Source organism: Oryctolagus cuniculus, chromosome 2 (genome assembly GCF_964237555.1).
Source record: "Oryctolagus cuniculus chromosome 2, mOryCun1.1, whole genome shotgun sequence".
NCBI classification, from domain to species: domain Eukaryota; kingdom Metazoa; phylum Chordata; class Mammalia; order Lagomorpha; family Leporidae; genus Oryctolagus; species Oryctolagus cuniculus.
Window position 1 is genome coordinate 132165672 of NC_091433.1, and position 20024 is coordinate 132185695.

The 20024-nt window shown below is 53.8% G+C and overlaps 1 protein-coding gene across 2 annotated transcripts in view; it reads left to right on the plus strand.

The window, feature by feature from the left end:
- TGFA (transforming growth factor alpha) overlaps positions 1–19676 on the plus strand; it is a 102823-nt gene extending 83147 nt beyond the window's left edge. Inside the window, exons 3-6 of one of the 2 annotated variants that reach the window (XM_008254281.4) lie at positions 1926–2046; positions 12036–12185; positions 14834–14943; positions 16092–19676. In XM_008254281.4, coding sequence (XP_008252503.1) covers positions 1926–2046; positions 12036–12185; positions 14834–14943; positions 16092–16099 — 389 coding nt within the window. In that variant the 3' untranslated portion in view covers positions 16100–19676. The remainder of the gene's footprint in view (positions 1–1925; positions 2047–12035; positions 12186–14833; positions 14944–16091) is intronic. The other variant, XM_008254277.4, reaches the window with a different exon arrangement.
- Positions 19677–20024: the final 348 nt, after the last annotated feature.

The window sequence follows — 20024 nt, forward strand, 5'->3', positions numbered from 1 at the left end:
ACTTGAGCCGTCTTCTACTGCTTTCCCAGGCCATAGCAGAGAGCTGGATCGGAAGAGGAACAGCCGGGACTAGAACCGGTGCCCACATGGGATGCTGCGCTTCAGGCCAGGGCTTTAACATGCTACACCACAGCACCAGCACCCCAGGCTTTTCAATACCACACATTCTCACCTTCCATGTCAAGGATCCAGTTCTGTTTTTAGCCTCTGCTTTTTCCACTGGGATTTTGGGACTTCTAAAGTTATGCCCCTTCTAGAAGCAATTCACTAATAGGAAGACAGTTGAGATTAGAAATGCTGTGCCCATCGGCCGGCACTGCGGCTCACTAGGCTAATCCTACACCTAGCGGCGCCGGCACACCGGGTTCTAGCCCTGGTCAGGGCGCCGGATTCTGTCCCAGTTGCCCCTCTTCCAGTCCAGCTCTCTGCTGTGGCCCGGGAGTGCAGTGGAGGATGGCCCAAGTCCTTGGGCCCTGCACCCCATGGGAGACCAGGAAAAGCACCTGGCTCCTGGCTTCAGATCAGCGCGGTGCGCCAGCCGTGGCAGCCATTGGAGGGTGAACCAACGGCAAAGGAAGACCTTTCTCTTTGTCTCTCTTACTATCCACTCTGCCTGTCAAAAAAAAAAAAAAAAAAATGCTTTAAATGCTTTGCCCTTTCTTAGCAAGCAAGACCTCTAAAAACATTTTTCAGCAAAATGGAATGGGACTCACTCCCCACACCTCAGCATAGGAGGAGCTGCTAAAAGCAGCAGCACAAGGGCTGGCACTGTGGCGCAGTGGGTTACGCCTCCGCCAGGATCCCACATGGGCGCCAGTTCATGTAATTCAGCTGTCTGCTAATGGCCTGGAAAAGCAGCAGCAGATGACCCCAGTCCTTGGGCCCCTGCACCCACATGGGACCCCCAGATGAAGCTCCTGGCTTTGGCCTGGCCATTTGTGGGGTGGACTGGATTGGCAGATAGAGGGGGAGGGAGAGATCCCCTGCCTCTCGAATAAATAAATCTTACAGCAGCACAAACCGCAGTGCCTGTGCCATTGTGAACAGCTGCCTGCTCTACCTCCAGGGTTACTTGAACTAGATGAGGCTGTGGGAATGGAACAAAAATCAAATTGATGCCTTTTGTGCTGCGATGCGTTATGCAGGACAGTGCTTACGATGGGCCAGCTGTTTCTATTCCTGTCTGAAAGCCAAGGAAAGAAACCCGGGACACGAGCTCATGAGACTTACTGTGCCAGGGCTATGAGCAAGAACAGACCCTCCCCTAGCCCTGCCCCCTCTCTTCCAGCAGTGCCCATGCTGCAGTCCTAGGGAGTTCTCTGCTTTCACCTTGTCACCCTCTAATCCCCAACTCGAGAGAGCCCTGCTGCCATTTTAGTGTATTTGCTCCCAGACTCCTTCGTGTCTAAATGTCTTTGTGGCATAAAGAGAATCCTGGGATATGCACCTTATTAGAAACCCATGGTTTCACTCGCAGCCGTCATGAACATCTTTAACTCTTGTGCCCCTGCAACAATGTAATGGCTATAGACCCTTAGGTACCTTTCTTCTTGTTTCTTGCTTTGAAAATGGATTTTTATGAAGGCTACCTTTTTATAAAAGATGATTGCCGACACTTTGCAAAAGTGAGATTAGGTCGTCCTTGGGTTGAAATGATGAAGTAGCTCTGAGTGTCTTTGAAAGTTCTGGAGGGATATTTTTCATTGTCTGCAAAAAAGAAAAAAAGTCCTGCTTAAAATTGCAAGACGCAGGAACTCTGTCCTGTACGGTTCTTTGGAAGTCCGTGGGAGCGCTGCACGGGGTACCCCAGGTGGGGACCAGAAGTCCCAGCCATCAGGGGCTCCGTCTCCTTGACCGGTGGGATGTGGGCCAGGGTGTGCTCAGCAGTGCCTGGATCTGACCTCAGTGTCTCTTCTCTCCCCCAGCAGACCCGCCTGTGGCCGCAGCAGTGGTGTCCCATTTTAACGACTGCCCAGACTCCCACACTCAGTTCTGCTTCCATGGAACCTGCAGGTTTTTGGTGCAGGAGGACAAGCCAGCATGTGTGTAAGTGTCCCAGGGCTTGGGGGAGGGCCAGCATCCAATTAGAAGAACATTTACTGCTGCAGGATCAGAACAGCTGGCGGAGGGCCACCTGCTTCAAAGTCATCAGTTAAAAATCCAGGTTCCAGGACCCCAAGCCTAGAACCTCCGAGCCCCCTTGGAGGCTGGAGCCTGGGACTCTGAAAACGCCTGGATTAGAGCTGCATTCACTACTTGGAATTTCTGGAGGGCAAAGCAGGGGGCTGCATACCTTTGCAGGGCCAGAGTCTCCGAGATGAGGGCTCTGCCTGCAGCATCTTCACAGCTAATAGTAAGCTGGATGTGCACACACAGGGTCCATAGATGGACGCAGTAAGAACAAGGAGCAACTTAGAAATAAAGACGAGGCCAGAGCATGTGGCTTCTGAGCATCCACCGCCTCATCGCTCCTTTAGTATTGCTGACCACTGAATTTCAACCTCCAAGAGTGGAACCTGAGGACTGTATTAGTTAAGGGCCACCAGGGATTGCCACAGTTAGCCAGGTTGGGAAGGGTTCCAGGCCTGGAGCACCTGGGAGACTTTGCAAGGCTACAACTCCGAGACAGAGAGGAGACCAGAGCCTGCTGGAGGACAGCCTTTCTCCCCTAGATGAGAGGAGCAGTGTAAGTTCTGGGAAGAACTATGTTAAGACAACCTGTCCATACTAGCACACTATACCAGGTGGGCCTATACTCTATCTCTATACTACTGAGATTCAGAACCCAGTAACTTCTTGCTGTGGGGCCATCTGTGCAATGTAGGAGGATGAGCAGCAGCCCTGATGGTGCCAGTAGCACCATCACCCCTGCCCCAGTTAAGAGTCACTGGTCTATATGAAATTGTCGACCATTTCTGACCTATAAAAATGCGAGTCAGAAACTGCATGTGATGCAACCTACTCACATCATAAATACTAACTGTTAATTAAGATGGTCATTGATTGAGCCTTTGCTTCATGCCAGGCACTGTTTCAAGCACAACCCATGTGTGAATTCATTTCCATGGGTAGGCACAGAGAGGTGGTGCCCAGGTCACACAGCGGAGGTCAGGTTCAATCCCTGGCTCTTGGGCTGCTGAGCACTTAACCGTGGTGTTGAAGGGTAGCAGGTGTACTCACCCAGGAGAGACTGGAGACCGGCCAGCCGGCTGCAGTGAGTGAGGGGGGAAGGGCCTTCCTCTCCCTGCCTCTCCCTGCAGGGCAGCTGTGAGTCCTCCTGCAGAGGAAGGAGATAATGGAGCACTTCCCCCGGGAATGTCTGCAGAGCCAAGCGCTGCCCACCCTCCCAGTACAGAGCCCCCTGAGGATGCTGATGCTGCGGCATAACTGGCGTTTCTCATGATTATCATTGTGATGGAAATGCACAGTGGTGGCCCCCAACCACAGACTCTGGACTCAGCATGGGGCCCACAGAGACAGCCAAGATACCCTCACAATTTGGAAACAGATGCTCCCTCCTCTGCAGGGAGGCCCCGCCCTGCAAGTAATCGCTCCTTTGTGACCTCAACTTCTGCAAAGGAACTAGTGAGGCCCTGCCTCGCCTTACACAGCTTGGACCCTCGGTCAGCATCTGCAAGCCAGGCTTCCGCGTCCATACAGAAAAATGGCAGCAGCAGGCTACTTGGCTGGGACCTGGTGGTGCTGGCCATACCACAGACAGGCCTTGCCTTCACCCATGCTCCAGTCCCCACCCAGACCCCAGCACAGAAGCAGCAGGTCGGTCCCCAGTCACCTACTAGCACGCACCCCATGGCTTGCTTCACCCATCCATGTAGCCCCAGAGGGCTTTGAGCGTCCAGCCCCTGGACAGTGTCCCTCGCAGGCCCCTCCCGCTCTGCCGGGCAGCATTGCACAGGGCACAGAATTCCAAGGCCTCCCTGCCAGCTCCGAGAAGACAAGACCATGCCTTATACCTATCCTAGAGGAATGTGCTAATTAATGAATTCCCACTAGAGCAGAAACTCCGAGTCCAGGCAGGAAGAGCTAGAATGTTCTGTCCCTGCTCTTAAGACCTGCCCCAGCACATTCTGGCCAATAAATCGGACGTACCTTGAGGAAAGGCCCTGTCCGCTGTGGGCTCGTAAAGAACTCCCGGGGAGCCAACGTTATAGCCTGGAAGCAGGAGCTCTCCCTCATCGTGTGCAGAACAACAGTCTCTAGTTTCCACAGAAGCCAAGCTGACACCGCACACTGTAAAACGAGGGCAAGACAGACAATGTTAAATAACCACTCAGACGAGCAAAGGGAGCGAAGAGTTGAATGCTTGTGCACCATGCTTGGCTTTGATTCCCACTAGTAAATCCCTGCGCTAATACCCAGCTACCTCAGAAATCAAACGGGAAGAGAATTTCCCAAGACAGTAAGGCTGCAGAAACGGGAAGTTCGGACAGCCCCCTTTTCCCCAGAGGCACAGTCCTCAGACTGGCAGTCTGTGGCCGGAGGAAGCGCCCAGGTGGCACGTTCCAAGGGCCCCAGTGGCAGCCAGGTGGAAGTGTCTCACCTGTCCTCGACGCTCCTCCACCACTGCCCTCCCTGACAGTTCGCACGTAGCCAAGCGTGAAAACAGTCTGCAGCCAGCCAAGGAAAACAATCCAGGAGGGCCTGGCCACAGAACATTCCAGGGGAACCTGAGCAGAGTCAGGCACCCAGAGAGACGTGACTGCTGCTGCCGGTGGGACGGACAAGGCCGTGGCTCTGCAGAGATCACAGCAGGAGAGTGATTTTTCTCCGTGGCACCTGAGCCACTTTCTGTGGACCTGGGGTCTTGGCATGATGCCTGTCCATGTGTCTGGAGAGAGCATACCCTCCCCGTACCGCAGGCAGGTGGTAGGGGTCACACAGCAGTCAAGACAGGAACTTGAGATCCGAGCTGAATTAAAATCCAGTTGAGTCTCTCATTCAAGTGACTGGGTGCCATGCGGCCTCAATTTCTCTGTGTACAAAATGGGAACATGAATGGTTCATGGCATTGTATTGAGAACCCAGTGACGCACATGGAGCAGTTCCTGCCCAGGACAAGAGCTGCTAGACACCCAGCCAGCTAACTGGTTGATTAGTTTAGTTTGAAAATGCCCAGCGCAACTAAGAAACACTCAGTACCCTGAGGTGGCTGGCAGCTATCATACTGGACTGCCCAGGTAATGGACCACTCCTGCCATCCCAGAGAGCCCCACTGGACAGCACTGGAGAACATTCAAGCCCGGTTCCCAGCACAACACAAGAGTTCAAGTGTTTTCTATTGCAGCTGCTGTCAGCACCCTCACCATTCTGTCAACACCACGGTAACCGTCAGCACAGCTTAGGGCCGCTCAGAGGCCCTGCTGATGGGAGTGCAGGAGAGTCGACCACAGAACTCAGGAATCCCCTCTGATCCCTTGGATCAGAGCTGCAAAGGTAGCCTGGACTCCAGCCCACCCTTTCCCTGCCCCTGCAGTGCAGAGGTTCTAGGACTGAGAGAATCCAGTTCTTGAGAGGTCCAGAATGGGCAAGCCCAGTTATACATACCCTTGAACTTGGTGTTTGCACTTCCCAACCCTGGGGAATCCCTGCAGGTTAAAGGCAAGTTGGCATAAAACATGTTTCTAAACTATTTCAACTCGGTCCTTGAACATCACGGTGAAGACTTTATGTCAAGACCGTGCCAGAAGCCTTGGCTAAAAATCAGGGACTACCCTAACACATCTCAAGAGCCCTAAGAATGTGCCCCTCCTGTTCTGTACGTCTCTAGCACTTACATAGACTTGCCTTTGTCAGGGCTGGCTGATTGACTTGATGAGATATTAACTCATCTGATGCCCATAACTCTTCAACCGAGGGCTTATTATTTCATTTTAAAGATGCAGAATCCGTGGTTCAGACAGGTTAAATAACTTGCTCAAGGTGACACAGGCAGGAAGTGGCAGTGGCATTGGAACTCATGCCAATTGGGCCACAGGGTCTGCGCCATGCTGCGCCTATTTTTGGAAGCTTGTCCTGAGGAAATAAGCCCAAATGCAAACAGAGATGAGTGCACCAGGACAGTCACCTGGCACTACCGATAGCAGGGTTGGGCACAGCGTAAGTGATGAGGGTTTGGTGAGGCCAACAGCGGCACATACATCACTGTGCAGCCATTTATAACGACTTCCACAGCTTTCTAATGATGCAGTGAAATGAAGCCATGTTCAAATGAGAAACTGATCAGTTTTTACAAAAAGCTTAACTGTTAAAAACGGCACAGAAATAGTCTGGAAGGAAACATGCCTCTCAGACTGCAGGTGTGGGAGTGTGAAACAAGATGGGCCTCCTGCTTTTGCCAATTTACTTAGAAACATTCACTTTCTAGTGGGAGAAAAATTTTCGTACCAAAAACAAACAAGCTTGAGGAGCACAGCTGTACACACACCCTCGGTTTTCTTAAAGGTGTGAGAAGGCACCGGGAGTCAGGTGCCATGGGGCCTGCGGAAGACTGACGCCCTGCAGAAGGGAAGGACAGTCCACAGACAGTGCACTTGTCCTTTGGAGGGGGAGAGGCCGCGGCGCAAGGAAAGCACGGAGCAGCCTCCACGCCTCGGCAGCAACAGCCATGGAAAGGCCTCGGGGGACCGACCAGGCAGGGCACTCACTCGCCTTCCTTCCCAGCCCGGCTGCAGCCTCCTGGGCTCCTCTCTCTCTCCCTTCTCCCTCTCCCTCAGAGAACGAATGGTGCTCACCAAGCCACCACATCCACTCTGGAAAGATGGGGTCTTGCACAGTTCTTGCTCCTATTGTGTTCTCGCTGCTTTTTTCTTACATGGAGGCACCACCTCCCCAGCTTCTCCAGCAGCTGGTAGAAGGGGCCACTCTACAGTCCCAGCCCGGAGGGAGGGAGGGAGGGAGGGAGGGACGGACGGACGGACGGGGAAGCAGAGCCAGCAGACTGTGACCTCGTGGCTTCTTGGTTCCTTCCCTTACGCACATGCTAGATCAGTTTCAGAGGTTCTCGGACCTGGCTGCACGGTAGAAACCCACTGGGTGCCCAAGCCGAGTTGGACGAGCGTCTCCAGGGCTGTGCCCTTGGCCCTGGTGTTTCCCAGAGCTGCCCAGGTGACTGCTGTGCAGCCGGGCGGAAACCAGTGCCTACCTGAGGCAAAGCGTGACTCACAGGGGCCGAGTGAGGTGACTGCGGCTCCTCTCCCTCCTGCTGTGACTTGTGCCTAAAATAATCGAATTAGATCTAATATTAGTAGAAGCTTGAGAAATTTTTCAAAAAAAGATAACACCATCTTTTTTCCTTCCCTCAGAAAGGGCAACTGAGAAGCATCCCCATTATTATAAATGACTGGGAAGAGGAAGGACCCCGCCCCACCCCAAGGTTAGAAAGGCTGCATTGTGGCTGTCAGCTCTGACTGCCAAGGAAATCATCAGCTTTAAAAATACTCATGCCCAAGACTTACCCCAGCGATCCTAATTGAGTTGGACTAGGAGGTAGCCTAGACATCAGGATTTTTGAAAGCTTCCTAAGCCATTGAAATGTGTGCCCAAGGTTAAGAACCATTGCTTTTACTTTGTAAAGCTTCCTGGTAGGGGCAGGGGCTGTGGCACAGCAGGTTAAGCCACTACTAGAGATGCCCACACCCCATATCAGCGTCTGCCACAAGTCCTGCCTCCCCTTCCCATGCAGCTTCCTCTTAACGTGCCTAGGAAGCAGTTCCTGCCAGCCCCACGGGCGACCTGGAGGGAGTCCCTGGCTCCAATCTTCAGCCTGGCCCAGCTCCGGCTATTGTGGGCACTGGGGAGTGAACCAGTGGATAGAAGCTGCCCTTCTGTCTTTCAAATTTTTAAAAAGCTTCATGGTGGCTCTCAGCTCTGCCTTCATCAGAATCATAAGGGGTCTTCAAAAAGTTCATGAAAATATATATTGTGAAAAAAAAAAGATATATGGATTTCAAAATTGTTGCACCAAAACAAACATTTTCATTCCAGCTTTCTGTGAGTTTCTTGAAGTATGCTCAGACCATTGACCCTTTCTTTAATATGTGCAGGCCCCTCTCCTGGGGGATTTTGATCAGGGAGGATCAGGGAGGCTGGGCTGGCTCAGGCCCCTGGAGCTCCCGGGCTGCAGTGGAGACCTGTGTGGCACTCACCTGCTCCCTGACGCGCCTCCCAGTCCTTAGGCACTGGCCCAAATGCCTCCCCCACCCCAGGCCTGTTGGGCTCTGAGTGTCTGCAACAGTGGCAGGGTGACAGAAAGGTATTCTTGTCGCCCTGACGACCTTCCTAAGAACCTCGCCTAGGGCCAGCATGGAGGCAGGGCTGGTTGGGCCAGCACCAGCACACACACAAGTGGCAGATGTTCCTCTGGTGGGAAAACCACGGGAGGTCAGCCCCCTGTGACCCTGCCCTGGGGGTTATCTCCCTCCATGACTCAGGACAGCAGCACTGGGGACATCTTGGTGGCACACTGCCACAGTGGCAGCAGGGAGCACTCCTAGGGGACTGCCAGCAGCCTGTCTGTGGTTCCCCTGACCACGGTGGGGTCTGTCGCTGAATCCCTGGCCTGGCACAGCTCCCGAAGGAATTTGCGTGGACGCAGCGTGATGGCCGTCACAGCTGAGGTTAACGTTTCCTCACCTTTGAGAGGAAATGGGCACAACTTCAAATGCAGCTGGGATTGTTGGGATTAGCATAATGCCTGCGATAAACGATACGTGTTGTAATTAGCACTTGGCTGGCACTGTTTCATTTAAATGGTTGGTTTTTTTTTTGTTTTTTTTGTTTTTGTTGGAGTCCCAACCCTGAGTTCATTCATAGGGTTTTCAGAGCCCAGGGACGGGGGAGGGGTAAGGATCCTTCTCTCCCAGGGCCTGTGGGAATATTTCAGCGTGTGACAGGGTTGTGAGTGCCACCTTCTCATACCCAAGCCCTCCACCCAAGTCCTCGTCAGCACTGGCACCCTTCTACAAGAGGTCCTATTGCCTTGGCTGCCGCTCAAGGTTAGAAATACAGTGACCCACTCCAAAGTCCCGGCTCTGCAGCCCCGTTCTGGTGGTGGTTCACAGTGGCTGGGGAGAGAAAAGCGATCAGGACAGGCATAGTCGCGGGGATGCTCCAAGCAGGAGTCTAGGGAGAGCCCCTGGCAGAGCTGAGGGACAATGGATGGGTGGGCAGACCAGTGCATGGGGCGGGGGTGAGGCACGTGTTTTGGGAGAATGTGATCGTGGAGGGGGAGTCTGGGAAGAGTGGGGGATAACTGTCTCGGTAGAGACGACGGCGGGAGTAGAGATGGACAAATGAGGGTGGTCCTTCATCGACTGTGCAGCATGCCCCGAGTGCCCGTGTGGTGGATGCTGTGCAAAGGGGCTGGAGGAGAGGTGACAGCTTCCGGTTGGCTAGAATCTAAGGTGGTGGGAGGTCAGGTAGAAGGGTGGATCAGGGTCCTGCCGAGAGGAAGCCAGCATCTCAGGTGGCCCCCTGGAAGGCAGGGAGCCATTTGGATGCAAAACCTTCAGGATGGGCCCGCTGAGGACCCTGTAGGTGCTGGCAGTGTGGACATACGCACTGCCTGAGCCTGGTGCTGAGCACCCCGCTGCCTGGGGTCTAGGCCTTGGCCAGCTTCCCGCCACTGGGCAAGGGCCAGCGCCCTGCAGGGTGAGCCTCCAGCATAAGCGGTTTCTGGACTTCTGTCTTTGCATAATTTTGTCATTAAATGCGAACCAAACAAAAGGCAAAGCCTGCCAGGGCCCACTAGCCCCTCAGCCCTGACAGTGCTCTTACTCAGACCTCTGACTGGATCATTTTTTCAAAAGGCAGCTTCCTGCTGGAGATGCCCCCAGTTTCCATGTTGTGCCTCCCCCATTTAGGACCTGCTCTCTCTGCCCTGGGTCTACACGGAACCCTGGATGGCGTCTCCCAACATACTGGCCTCCTCAGTTTCCTTCCTTAGCAAAGACTACAAACCCTTTGCACCTTGCTGAATCTGATTCACAAATCCCTTTCACCCTTTCGAGATTAGAGGTGAAACCAGAAGCCAGATTTCCTGAAGAGCTTCACTGTGGCCTTCCCACCCCAGGGCCTAGTTAGCGTGCAGGAGAAGCATCTGGGAGAATGAGGGGAGCCCAGACCCCAGGGTCAGCAGACCTGGGGACAAATTCATCTCTAGCAGGGTGAACACAAGGAGGACAACTGTCTTGGCTTTTCCACATAAGGATTAAGTGAAAAATTGTATGTTAAATGTATAATAACCCTTAACAGTAGAACAAGTGCCTGAATTCAAACTAAAATCAAAAAACCCACAAAGGTACCTCCAAAAGTTGGTAGGCAATGGAATTAAAAGATAAGCTTATTCTGGTGCAAAAACATTTTGAAATCAATGCAGTTTTTTCATAATATCGTTTTCCATGAACTTTTGGAAGACCCCTTGATGTACAAGGATTTCAGAATTTTTTGCACCAAAATAAACTCACATTTTAATTGTTTTTCTACAAAGATTTTGAAGTAGCCTCTGGATTAAATAAGGTGCATTTACAAAGGGCTTTGCAATAAAGAGTCCGTGAACAGCTCTTCATGAGGCAGCATTAAAGACAAGAGCTTGTGTCCCTGGGGTCTCACATGCAGTGGTTCTGGGACAGTTTTTTCCAGCATTTCCTATTTTTCTGTTCATCTCAAATCCATACAATACCTAGTCCTTTAGCACTAAAATGCTTACACTTTTGCTGATTTTGGACAAAGTGGCTGCTCCAGGGAACTATCGGGTCTACCTGGTGACTCCTCGCATCCCTCTGACATCCGGGACTCAGTGATTCAGGAGCACGCACATAGAGCAATCCCAAAGGCAGTGCCCCAGGGCCAGCCTGGCACAGTGACAGGCCAGGATCAAGTCTCTGTTCAGTTCAACTCACAGGCACTTCAGTCTACAAGCAAAGCCTACCGGCAGGCTAGTTGCACCAAAGATAGACTCTTAAAAAGAAAAGCTTAGCTACCACAGCCTTGGGGTGGCGGCAGGCTTGGGGGGAGAGGATAAAACAAAACCAGACTTTAAATCCTGCCTGTGATGTGGGGCTGCCCCTCCCGGAAGTCCCCTGGGGAAAGGAAGTGGTGATCAAACGTTCTCACTGACACCAAGAATCCCACCCTGCACAAAGGACCATTGTGGAAGCTTGAGTCTTCCAATCATGTGCTTAGAACGACAGGCCTGACAAAGAAAATGTAGCTGGGGCGTGTCCTGGAGCACCAAGGGAGTGAGACCCATCTGTACCCAGCAGGAGGCTGCTGGCCATGCGGTGGATGTCAAAGCCGCTGTGAACTGTAGCAACACCAGGAATAACATGGCCAGGGGCGCCGTGGACTTGACACGCGTGTTCACACATGACCTTGTGGTGCCCTTGCTAATCCTGCAGTGGAGGCAGGCCAGGCATCACTGGGTGTGAGGCCACCAGGGTTCCCAGGAGACTGGTGCCTTCCCCAGCCCCACCATGACTGGGTAGTGCACCCAAGGCCCTTGTCTACCTCCCGATGTCCCCCTGTGTCCTGGGCCACCACGTAAATCTTTGCAGGATTAATTAAACGTGCTGACATAGATTAAAAAGCCAAGCACAGCCCGTGTCTCCAACGGACTTAGCATATTTTCTTTCGTCCATCATGAAAAGTCCTGAATACGCACATTCGGTTTACAAGTCACCTGGGTTTTTACGAACTGTCAAAATGAAGTTCGTGTTGCGGACACATTGGCTGCCTTTACTCCGCCAAGATCTGGCTCAGCGGCAATGACCCCGAGGCACTCCAGCAGCACGTTGGGGTGAAGGTGATTAATCCCAGCCTCTGCTCCCTACAGGCGGTGCCTATGACCAGGAAGCAGTTCGTTTGCTGACACCTTCACCTCCCATAGCAAAGGCGAGAGGGGCCCCTTTGGGTTCTTCCTAAAGGCTCAGGGTGCCTCCAGCCCAGCCCAGCCCTGGGGAGCTGGGGAAACAAGACTCCCCACAGGGAGGACATGCTGACATCTCTCTCTTCCCCAGCTGCCACTCTGGCTACGTCGGGGCCCGCTGTGAGCACGCGGACCTCCTGGCCGTGGTGGCCGCCAGCCAGAAGAAGCAGGCCATCACTGCCTTGGTGGTGGTCTCCATTGTGGCCCTGGCTGTCCTCATCATCACGTGTGTGCTGATACAGTGAGTATCTGCTGTCTGCCGGCCAGCCAGAGTGTTGTCAGTGGAGAGGAGAGGAACGTTAGTGACTCTTGGTGTGCTACAGTGGCCGAGCTGCGATCCTGGGTGGGTGGGTCTGTGCACTTGGGAGGCCAGTTGGAGGACTGAAGGTGCCTCCCTGTGCACTATAAAGTACAGAAAAGTGCTCCAGGAAGAACGGGAAACAGCTCCCAGCCCCTGCTGCGCGGTAGCAGAAGCGCTTCCTCGCTGCAGAAGGCACTTTGCTCATCCTTGGTTGCTGTTATTAAAGCTGGTGCCCACCACCCTGCACAGCATCTCCCACCCCGCCGCCTCCTCCTCCCAAACTCAGGCTCCCTGTGGCATCTTGCAGAAAGCCATCCTGAGCCCTACCCCTCGGTGGGAGTGTCCTAACCCCTTTTGCTTGCTCCATGCACCACCTGCACTGCCCTGCCAAGTCAGAGATTCTTCCCAGAATCTGGTACCGTGCTAGATTTATTCCCTGGAAATAGCTGCAGCCTAAGTTATACAATTGGGTATGACAAGGAATTCACAGACCGTTTAAAGGCTGTGGGCCCATTCAGCACAGATAACTCACGGCAAAGGCAGTAAGTGGACAGGCCACTGTGGGCAAGGGCCGGAATAAGCATCTACATGTTAATGCAGGAAGCCAGAGGTCAGCCCTCCGAGGATGCCTAGGTTTGGGACAGAGAGGCAGAGACTCGGTCCTGTTGGTTTGTTGCTACTGTAGCATCAGAAGCACAGGCCCCCTCGTTCTGGCAACAAACAAGATGCCTCTTAGAGCCCCAGCTTTCTGGCAGTAGCCACAGCCTGCACACATCCTGCTTCTGGACCAAGCCAGAATTAGGTGGTGAGGGATGCGGTGTGAACCGGGCTCACCTTCCCTTCCTCCCCAGGCAGTGTCCATGTCGGTGCCAGGTGTCCTGGGGAAGCAGGTTTGCTGGGAGGGGCCAGGCAGCCCCGATTCAGACTTGGGCATCGCCTGGGCTCTGACACTCATGAACACTCTCCATGCGGCAAGAGCAGCCTGTTGGGCTGTTGGGCTCACCCCCCATCACTTCCACAGTCCTGGTGTTGTGGCCAGGAGGGGCCCAGAACCTTAACAAAACTGGGGCCAGCACCAAAACACCCATTAGCTGCCCCCAGAGTGCCAGCTCTGTGTCCACAGGCCAATCGGACTCCAGCTTCCCGGATTCTGGAGAAGACTGGCCACTCGCCCAGCTGCTTTCTCCCTAAAGAACAACGTTGTATAACTGAAGGCCCTGAAACAGACATGAAGTCTAGGCTCAAGCCTGCACAGCCCTGCTGGCCTAGGAGGAGGTTATAATCAGAGAAACTGAAGTGAATGTTCCTGGACACTCCAGAAGCCTGGCCATCTCATTCCCAGAGAAGTACCCACTCCCACCTCTCCTGTCCCTTCCCAGAGACTCAGCCCTCGTGCCTTCCAGGCTGCTGGCCGCCTGGGCATGGGGCCAGGCTGAGATCGCTGTATTTCATGCTAGAGGGATATATAGGCTCTGATCCCACTGCCCTGGGACTCTTGCCTGGAAAGGGACCGAGACAAGCTTGCCTGGCCAGCTGGCTGCCAGAAAGTCACCGATGCACCTGGAATCAAGGCCCTTAGATTTGTGTGGCGTGGAATGACCTGGTCCCAGCCCCAACTCTGTAAGTCATGCGAGGCAGACTGTCCTGGCCTCCCCTTTTCTACCCAGGACAGAAAATGGTAGTCCCAGGGCCCCCTGCTCAGCTCTGTCGTCTAAAGATTCAGAGCCTGGTAACCTTCCCAGCTTGAGAGGCCAGGGTGGGGACTGTGAGATGCCACCTGGCACCAAGAGAGAAGCACAGGACAGGCTTGTTGTCCGTCTCCCTGTGGACACAGGTCAGCTGGGAGGCTCCGCCCAGCCCAGCCCCGCCCCGCCCCTGGATAGCTTGCAGTCACTCTAACCTTCGTGTGTGTACAAAGCCCCCCGATACCCCATGGGTAGCTAACGTCTCACCCAAAGTTTCCTTCTGTGCTGCTTCTTCCGAGTTCCCTGGTTCTTTTTTCACACCAGCTCTGGAACACGCTCGCTCCTGCCCACAGGCAGAGGCAGGCGTCTTTGAAACCCTTATGCTTCGGGACTCCTGGTCACACAGGTTTACAGAGAAATTGGATTTTCCAAAACTAGAATGTTAGTCCTCAGAAGATTGAAAGCCATCGAGTTCCATGACTCATTCTCGCCTCTTTTCCCTGGGTCAATTCAGCCCATTCAGGTTCCCCGCTTTGCTGCTGGCAATAGCTCATGAGACCTCCTAAGCCCGCGCAGCCCTGCCAGCCGGGGCAGCTGTGCTGTCCCAGACCCGATGTCTGTTTCTAGGCCTTCGGTACATTTTTGTAGTTACTCAACGTGTTCTTTATGGAGAAAGCAGCCGGGCGAGCGGCCAGTACCCCCGACATCCAGGGAAGCTGGAGTCAGTTCGGCCTCTGGGGCAGGCAATGGGTGGTTTGGTGCTGGCCAGCGTCCGCCCCAAAGAACCGCTGCCCTGCAAGCGCCACAGCCCCCAGGAGGGGGCTGCTCGAGAGCCCTCCGCCAGGCCCCCCGCCCAGGCCCCCGCCCAGGCCCCCCGCCCAGGCTGTCCTTCTCTGTCTGCAGCTGCTGCCAGGTCCGGAAACACTGTGAGTGGTGCCGGGCCCTCGTGTGCCGGCATGAGAAGCCCAGTGCCCTCCTGAAGGGAAGGAGCGCCTGCTGCCACTCGGAGACAGGTAAGGAGCCGTGCCAGGGCGGGCCGGCCTCGGGGACCACCTCCAAGCCGGGCGGGAAGTTCTTGGAAGCAGGAAGGGGCTCTTAGGTTCAGCAGGTCAAGCTTAGTTTCTTCTAAGGTGTGCTCAGCTTATCCTTGCCGGTGACTGTGTGGCCTGTGACAAGTGACTTCCCCTGGTGCCCGGCTCTAGTAGAGAGTAGGAAGAAAGGCGGCCAGGAAGCTGGGCCCACCCGTGTCTGTGAAGCCTCACAAGGCTCTGGCCTGGAGGCAGCTGGAAGCCCAAGAGCATCCCTCCCTCAGTAACCACGGTAACCGGGCAAGAGCACGACCTTGGGCTTCGAGGCCCACAGCTCTTGAGGATCACACACATTTATCCTGGTGATGGCCTTCGGAGATGTGGGTGAACAGAGCCCTTTAAAGGCCCGCGTGAGTCCTCCCACGAGTCAGTGTGGGAACCCGGGGAAGAATCTGGGGCGGCAGAGGCTCCCCTCACACGTTCCTCCACGGCCTGGGGAGGGGACCATCCCTTGAGCTAAAGGCAAATTTTATTTTTCCTTGTAGCACCAATAGAAAAATACTTGACTCTTTTTATAGCTTTTGTCTGGACCTCAGCAGAGCTATGTGACAGTAGAGCGGGTTTCTCGTCACTTCTTCCTTGGCTGCATTTAATAAGTTAGCTTTGAATCTGAGCATGGGTCTGGCCTTTTGGAGATGGCCTGAGGCCGAAACCCCTCTCCCTGGGGGGATGCTCACCTGCACCACCTCAGGGACCACTCCTGGGCCAGGGGAACCATGGGAAGGCCCAGGGGAGGAAGAGGCTGAGCTAGACTGAAGAGCTGAGGGCAGTGTCCATGCGGCTGCACCTCGACAGCCACAGAGAATACCTGGGGCCCATTCTACCACCCAGCCACCCGCTGCCAGGGAACTGGCCAGAGACCGCTGGAGGTCCTCAGAATAGGGTGCACCCACACCCTCCCCCTTCCTCTTCTGCTGCAACCCATTTAGCTAGGCACTGAAAGCACAATTTCTTGAGGTTGAACCAGCAGACTCTGAACTCAGGCCTGACTTCCTGAGAAGACCAGAGAAGCGGCTGATGCCGTCTCTGAGTGCCGGGGCCGCGTGACCTAGCCTGTGTCTCCTCCCTCCTAGTGGTCTGAAGAGCCCAGGGGCGGAGTCTGGCCAGGTGGACTGTGGCAGCTTGCAGAAGAAAGGCCTTCCTCGGGACGGCGCTGCAAGGCATGCTGGGGCGTGCCGGCACACCTCTCCGACTTTGCCTGCCGTCACCTGCACGGCCTTTTTGCCCTGTTTGGGCCTTCAAAACTCTGCCAAGAACTCTGTCTGCTCGGGTTGTTCTTTGTGACCAAGAAATCAGCGGACCAGGATGGAGAGACTGGTCCAACGAGAACTGCAAAGGGTGGACTTCCTGTTTACCGATGACAGGTGTGTCATCAGCGTCCAAGTCCAGGTGTGTGCGGTTACCTGCTGCCAGGCACGGCATCCAGGCTGGATTTCTTTGCGATGCGCCTGCTCCCCAGCACAGAACGCTGTCCAGCACCGGGGGCTCCTACAGTCACTACAGTTTCCTCCCATCTGCTTACTGGGGAATGAAGCAGCAAACGGGAAGCTGCCTGTCGTTACAGGAGACATGAGCTTAAGAAGAGCCACGTCCTCTAACCCCGAGGCCCTCAACCATTCTGATGGGCTCCATGGACACCGCCCTCAGAGCTCATCTGTTATTTATTAGATGGATAATGGTTCTGTTTTTAATCTCTTAAGTCAACGTAAAAAGCGTACACCCTTCCCGACTTCTACATTCATGATGTATGTATTGTTATGCTGATCAGAAACACCGGCCTCTCTGGGACATATAGGGTTTGGGGAGAAGCCCCCGGTTGGCGGGGGGAGTAGAGATGGATCTGGAAGCTGGGTTCCTGACAGAAGCAAGGACTGGGGTTCAGAGGCCCTGCCACCATTTAGGACACAAAGCAGGAAAACGCTCCAGATGCACCCAGGTAGGAAAGTTAGCGGAGCCCACCCCGTCTGCGAGAGCCAGCCTGTGTGCCTCTGCACAGGACAAACAACGTATACGCCACCATGCAGTGACTGCACAGATGGACTTCCTTGTGTGCCCCGCCCAGCCGTTACAGGCCAAATCCATGTTCCATTTGGTTGCTTGCTTGGTTGGTTACTTTATTTTTAAAGGAGAAACGTTAACTTTCCTATTTATTTTCAAGCATTAGGAGAAATATTCCAGTGGCTTTTGCTTTTCCGTTCAGGATGCTGGTTTTATTAACAAAAAGGCTGGATAAGCCATCTCCACCATGTGGGTCTCAGTTTGCCCTCAAGAAGAGGAAGGGCTGGGCTGTCCTGAATATGGGGAGATGCTCTGACCCCTGGGCCCGCCATGGGGAGCAGGGAACCCCTCCCAGTGAACAGCAGGGAGCTCATGCCTAGGAATTTGTGAAAATTTAGAACCAGAATAATATAGAAACTCCTTGTGTGGGGAAACTTTCGTACCAGTACTGGAAAAGTACAAGATTTCCACAAGTCAAGCCTTCAGTGCATCTAACTCATCCCACCACGAGAGGGATGTGTCAAGTTGGCTTACACTTTCCATTAGAAAATTTTATCCTTCCCTGGTTCTTCTTCCCTAGTCTGCTTCCCTGAGTGTCCTCATTGCTGCTTTGTAACTGAGACAAACACGGGAGCTGGATCTTCGCTTTGGCATTCTTGTGTCATGATGCCACATCTGGTGTGCTAACTGCAGAAAAACCAGAGCTAGCCCCTAACCGTGTCATGACCAAGCTCCAGGTTCTTGGTTTTTTTTTTTTTTTTTTTTTTTTTAACTTAGATTCAAGTTTGCATTGCTTGGGCTGGTCCTATAGCAGCAGATGTGTGGGCCACGGCACGACGGTAGCAGCCTGCTCAGAGAGCAGCCGCTGACACTGGTTTTTAGGCACCAGTTTACACCCAGCTTGCTCATCGGAACTTCCTGGAAGTCTGAAATTGCGGCTCAGAGACTGATGAAAGTGGAGTAGTATCCCTTGGGGTTACTTTAAAAATTCTTTTCTCAGTCTGCTGGAGACCCGTGATGATCCGATTGCTTGGGAAGAGGGTGAGCTTGTGTGGACATGTTCTGCAGGGCTTTCTTCACCCAACCGTTGGAAGCATCAGTGCCCGCCTAAAGACAGTGTCAACAGCTGGCACCCAAGAGACTCAGCAGAGGCTGAGAAGCTGAGCACGGGTGGGCAGTGTAAGCTCAGGTTCCCTGCAGGGGCTTTAGATGGGGCATCTCTCAGATGCTGTGGTTTTGGGGTCCAGCAGGGGGCAGCTGCTGGCGCCCCCTTCCTGGCACCTGTACCACCAGGCAGTGGACCGGCATAAACACTCCTCCCAGACCGGTCCTTGGTCAGCCAGCGAATGAGACGGGTTGGAACCAGCTGCTGGGTCAAGGCAGGCCTGTGTGGACTGTGAGAGGGCGCACTTGCCCCCGGGTGCTCTGTCCTTCAGAAATCAAGTCACGGCTGAGCATCAGCCGCCTGTCACTAGGCAGCAGTGGTGGTTCTCTGGCGAGCCGTATACGTGTTCTCTTTGCAGGTGTAAGATAGCGCCACTAATCCATCTCTGCAAGTTCCCTGTGTTTCTTTGCCCTTCAGAAAGCCAGTGCTGGAGATGAGGCAAGCCTTCCAGGGGCCCGAGCTGGCGCACAGCCACACACCTGGCAGGGGGAGCACAGCTGCTTCGAGAGGCTCGGGAGACCCTGAAAAGCCCCGTTAAGAACCTTTTTACAGTAGGGCTCCAAATCTTTTCTAGAGCCTGGGTCTCCTCGCTGCTCTCTCAGCTAAAATGTTTTCTACAACAGCCAAGCCTAATCCAGCAGGCAGGGCCGCCACTGAGCACAAGTGGAACCAGCAAGGGATGAGCTCCCTGTCGGGTCCCCGCGCAGGAGCTGGGCAGAATCGCCTGATCGGGCTTCCTCCCGAGGAAGGAGAAGGGGGAGGTTGACACTCTCCCACCCGCCCTGGTGAGGGAGGAGGACGTGTGGTTCCGGAACTTCTTGAGGATGTTCTGTGCGGCTCTAGAAAGCCGTCCAGGATTCTCCGGTCGGGTTTTCCAGGGCATGGGCCCCCTCCCCCACCAAGTTGCTTTTCCACACTTTGGCAGGGACGCACCAACAAGCCTCTCGCTCTGCACGGGAGACCCCTGCCCAGCCAAACGTAAACAGTCCCAGCCAAAGAAGGATCCAGAAGCCCAGAACCACGGGATGTCCTAGAAACAAGCCCAACACGTGTGTTTGTCTGTAGTGTTCTCAAGTACAACCTATTCTCTTTAGGCCTGGATTTTACCAGCCTTCCAGAAAGATCTAGTGATGCACACACAGAGGACACTAAACAGCAAGCCAGCCCTGCTAGAGAAATCTTACTGAAATGTTCAACTTTTCGTTACCTTTGTTATAACATGATGCTTTTTTTTAGAACTCATTACTCTGACTTCTGTATATGTTGCACTGAAGAGGTTAATATTTAATGTTTTAATTTATTGTGTGGTAAGTTAATTTTGACTTCTGTAATGTGTTAATGTGATTAGCAGTTCTTTTCCTTAATATCTGAATTATACTTAAAGAGTAGCGAGCAGTATAAGATGCAGTTGTGTCCGTCAGTGTTGTGCGTTGTTGTCCAGTTGTACTGTACTTTATTTGGAAGGATGAAGGAATGAACTTTTTTCCTAAATCAAGAGTGGAGTTTTTCTTTAGTGAGATGGAGGTATTGCCAAAGTAAATGATGATTTCTCCCTGCAAATGCAGATGAGGAGAAAAGAGGTTTGCCAAGCGTGGGAATCATAAAATTAACCATGGGGCCGGCGCCGCGGCTCACTAGGCTAATCCTCCGCCTTGCGGCACCGGCACACCGGGTTCTAGTCTCGGTCAGGGCACCGGATTCTGTCCCGGTTGCTCCTCTTCCAGGCCAGCTCTCTGCTGTGGCCCGGGAGTGCAGTGGAGGATGGTCTAAGTACTTGGGCCCTGCACCAGCATGGGAGACCAGGAGAACCACCTGGCTCCTGCCTTAAGATCAGCGTGGTGCG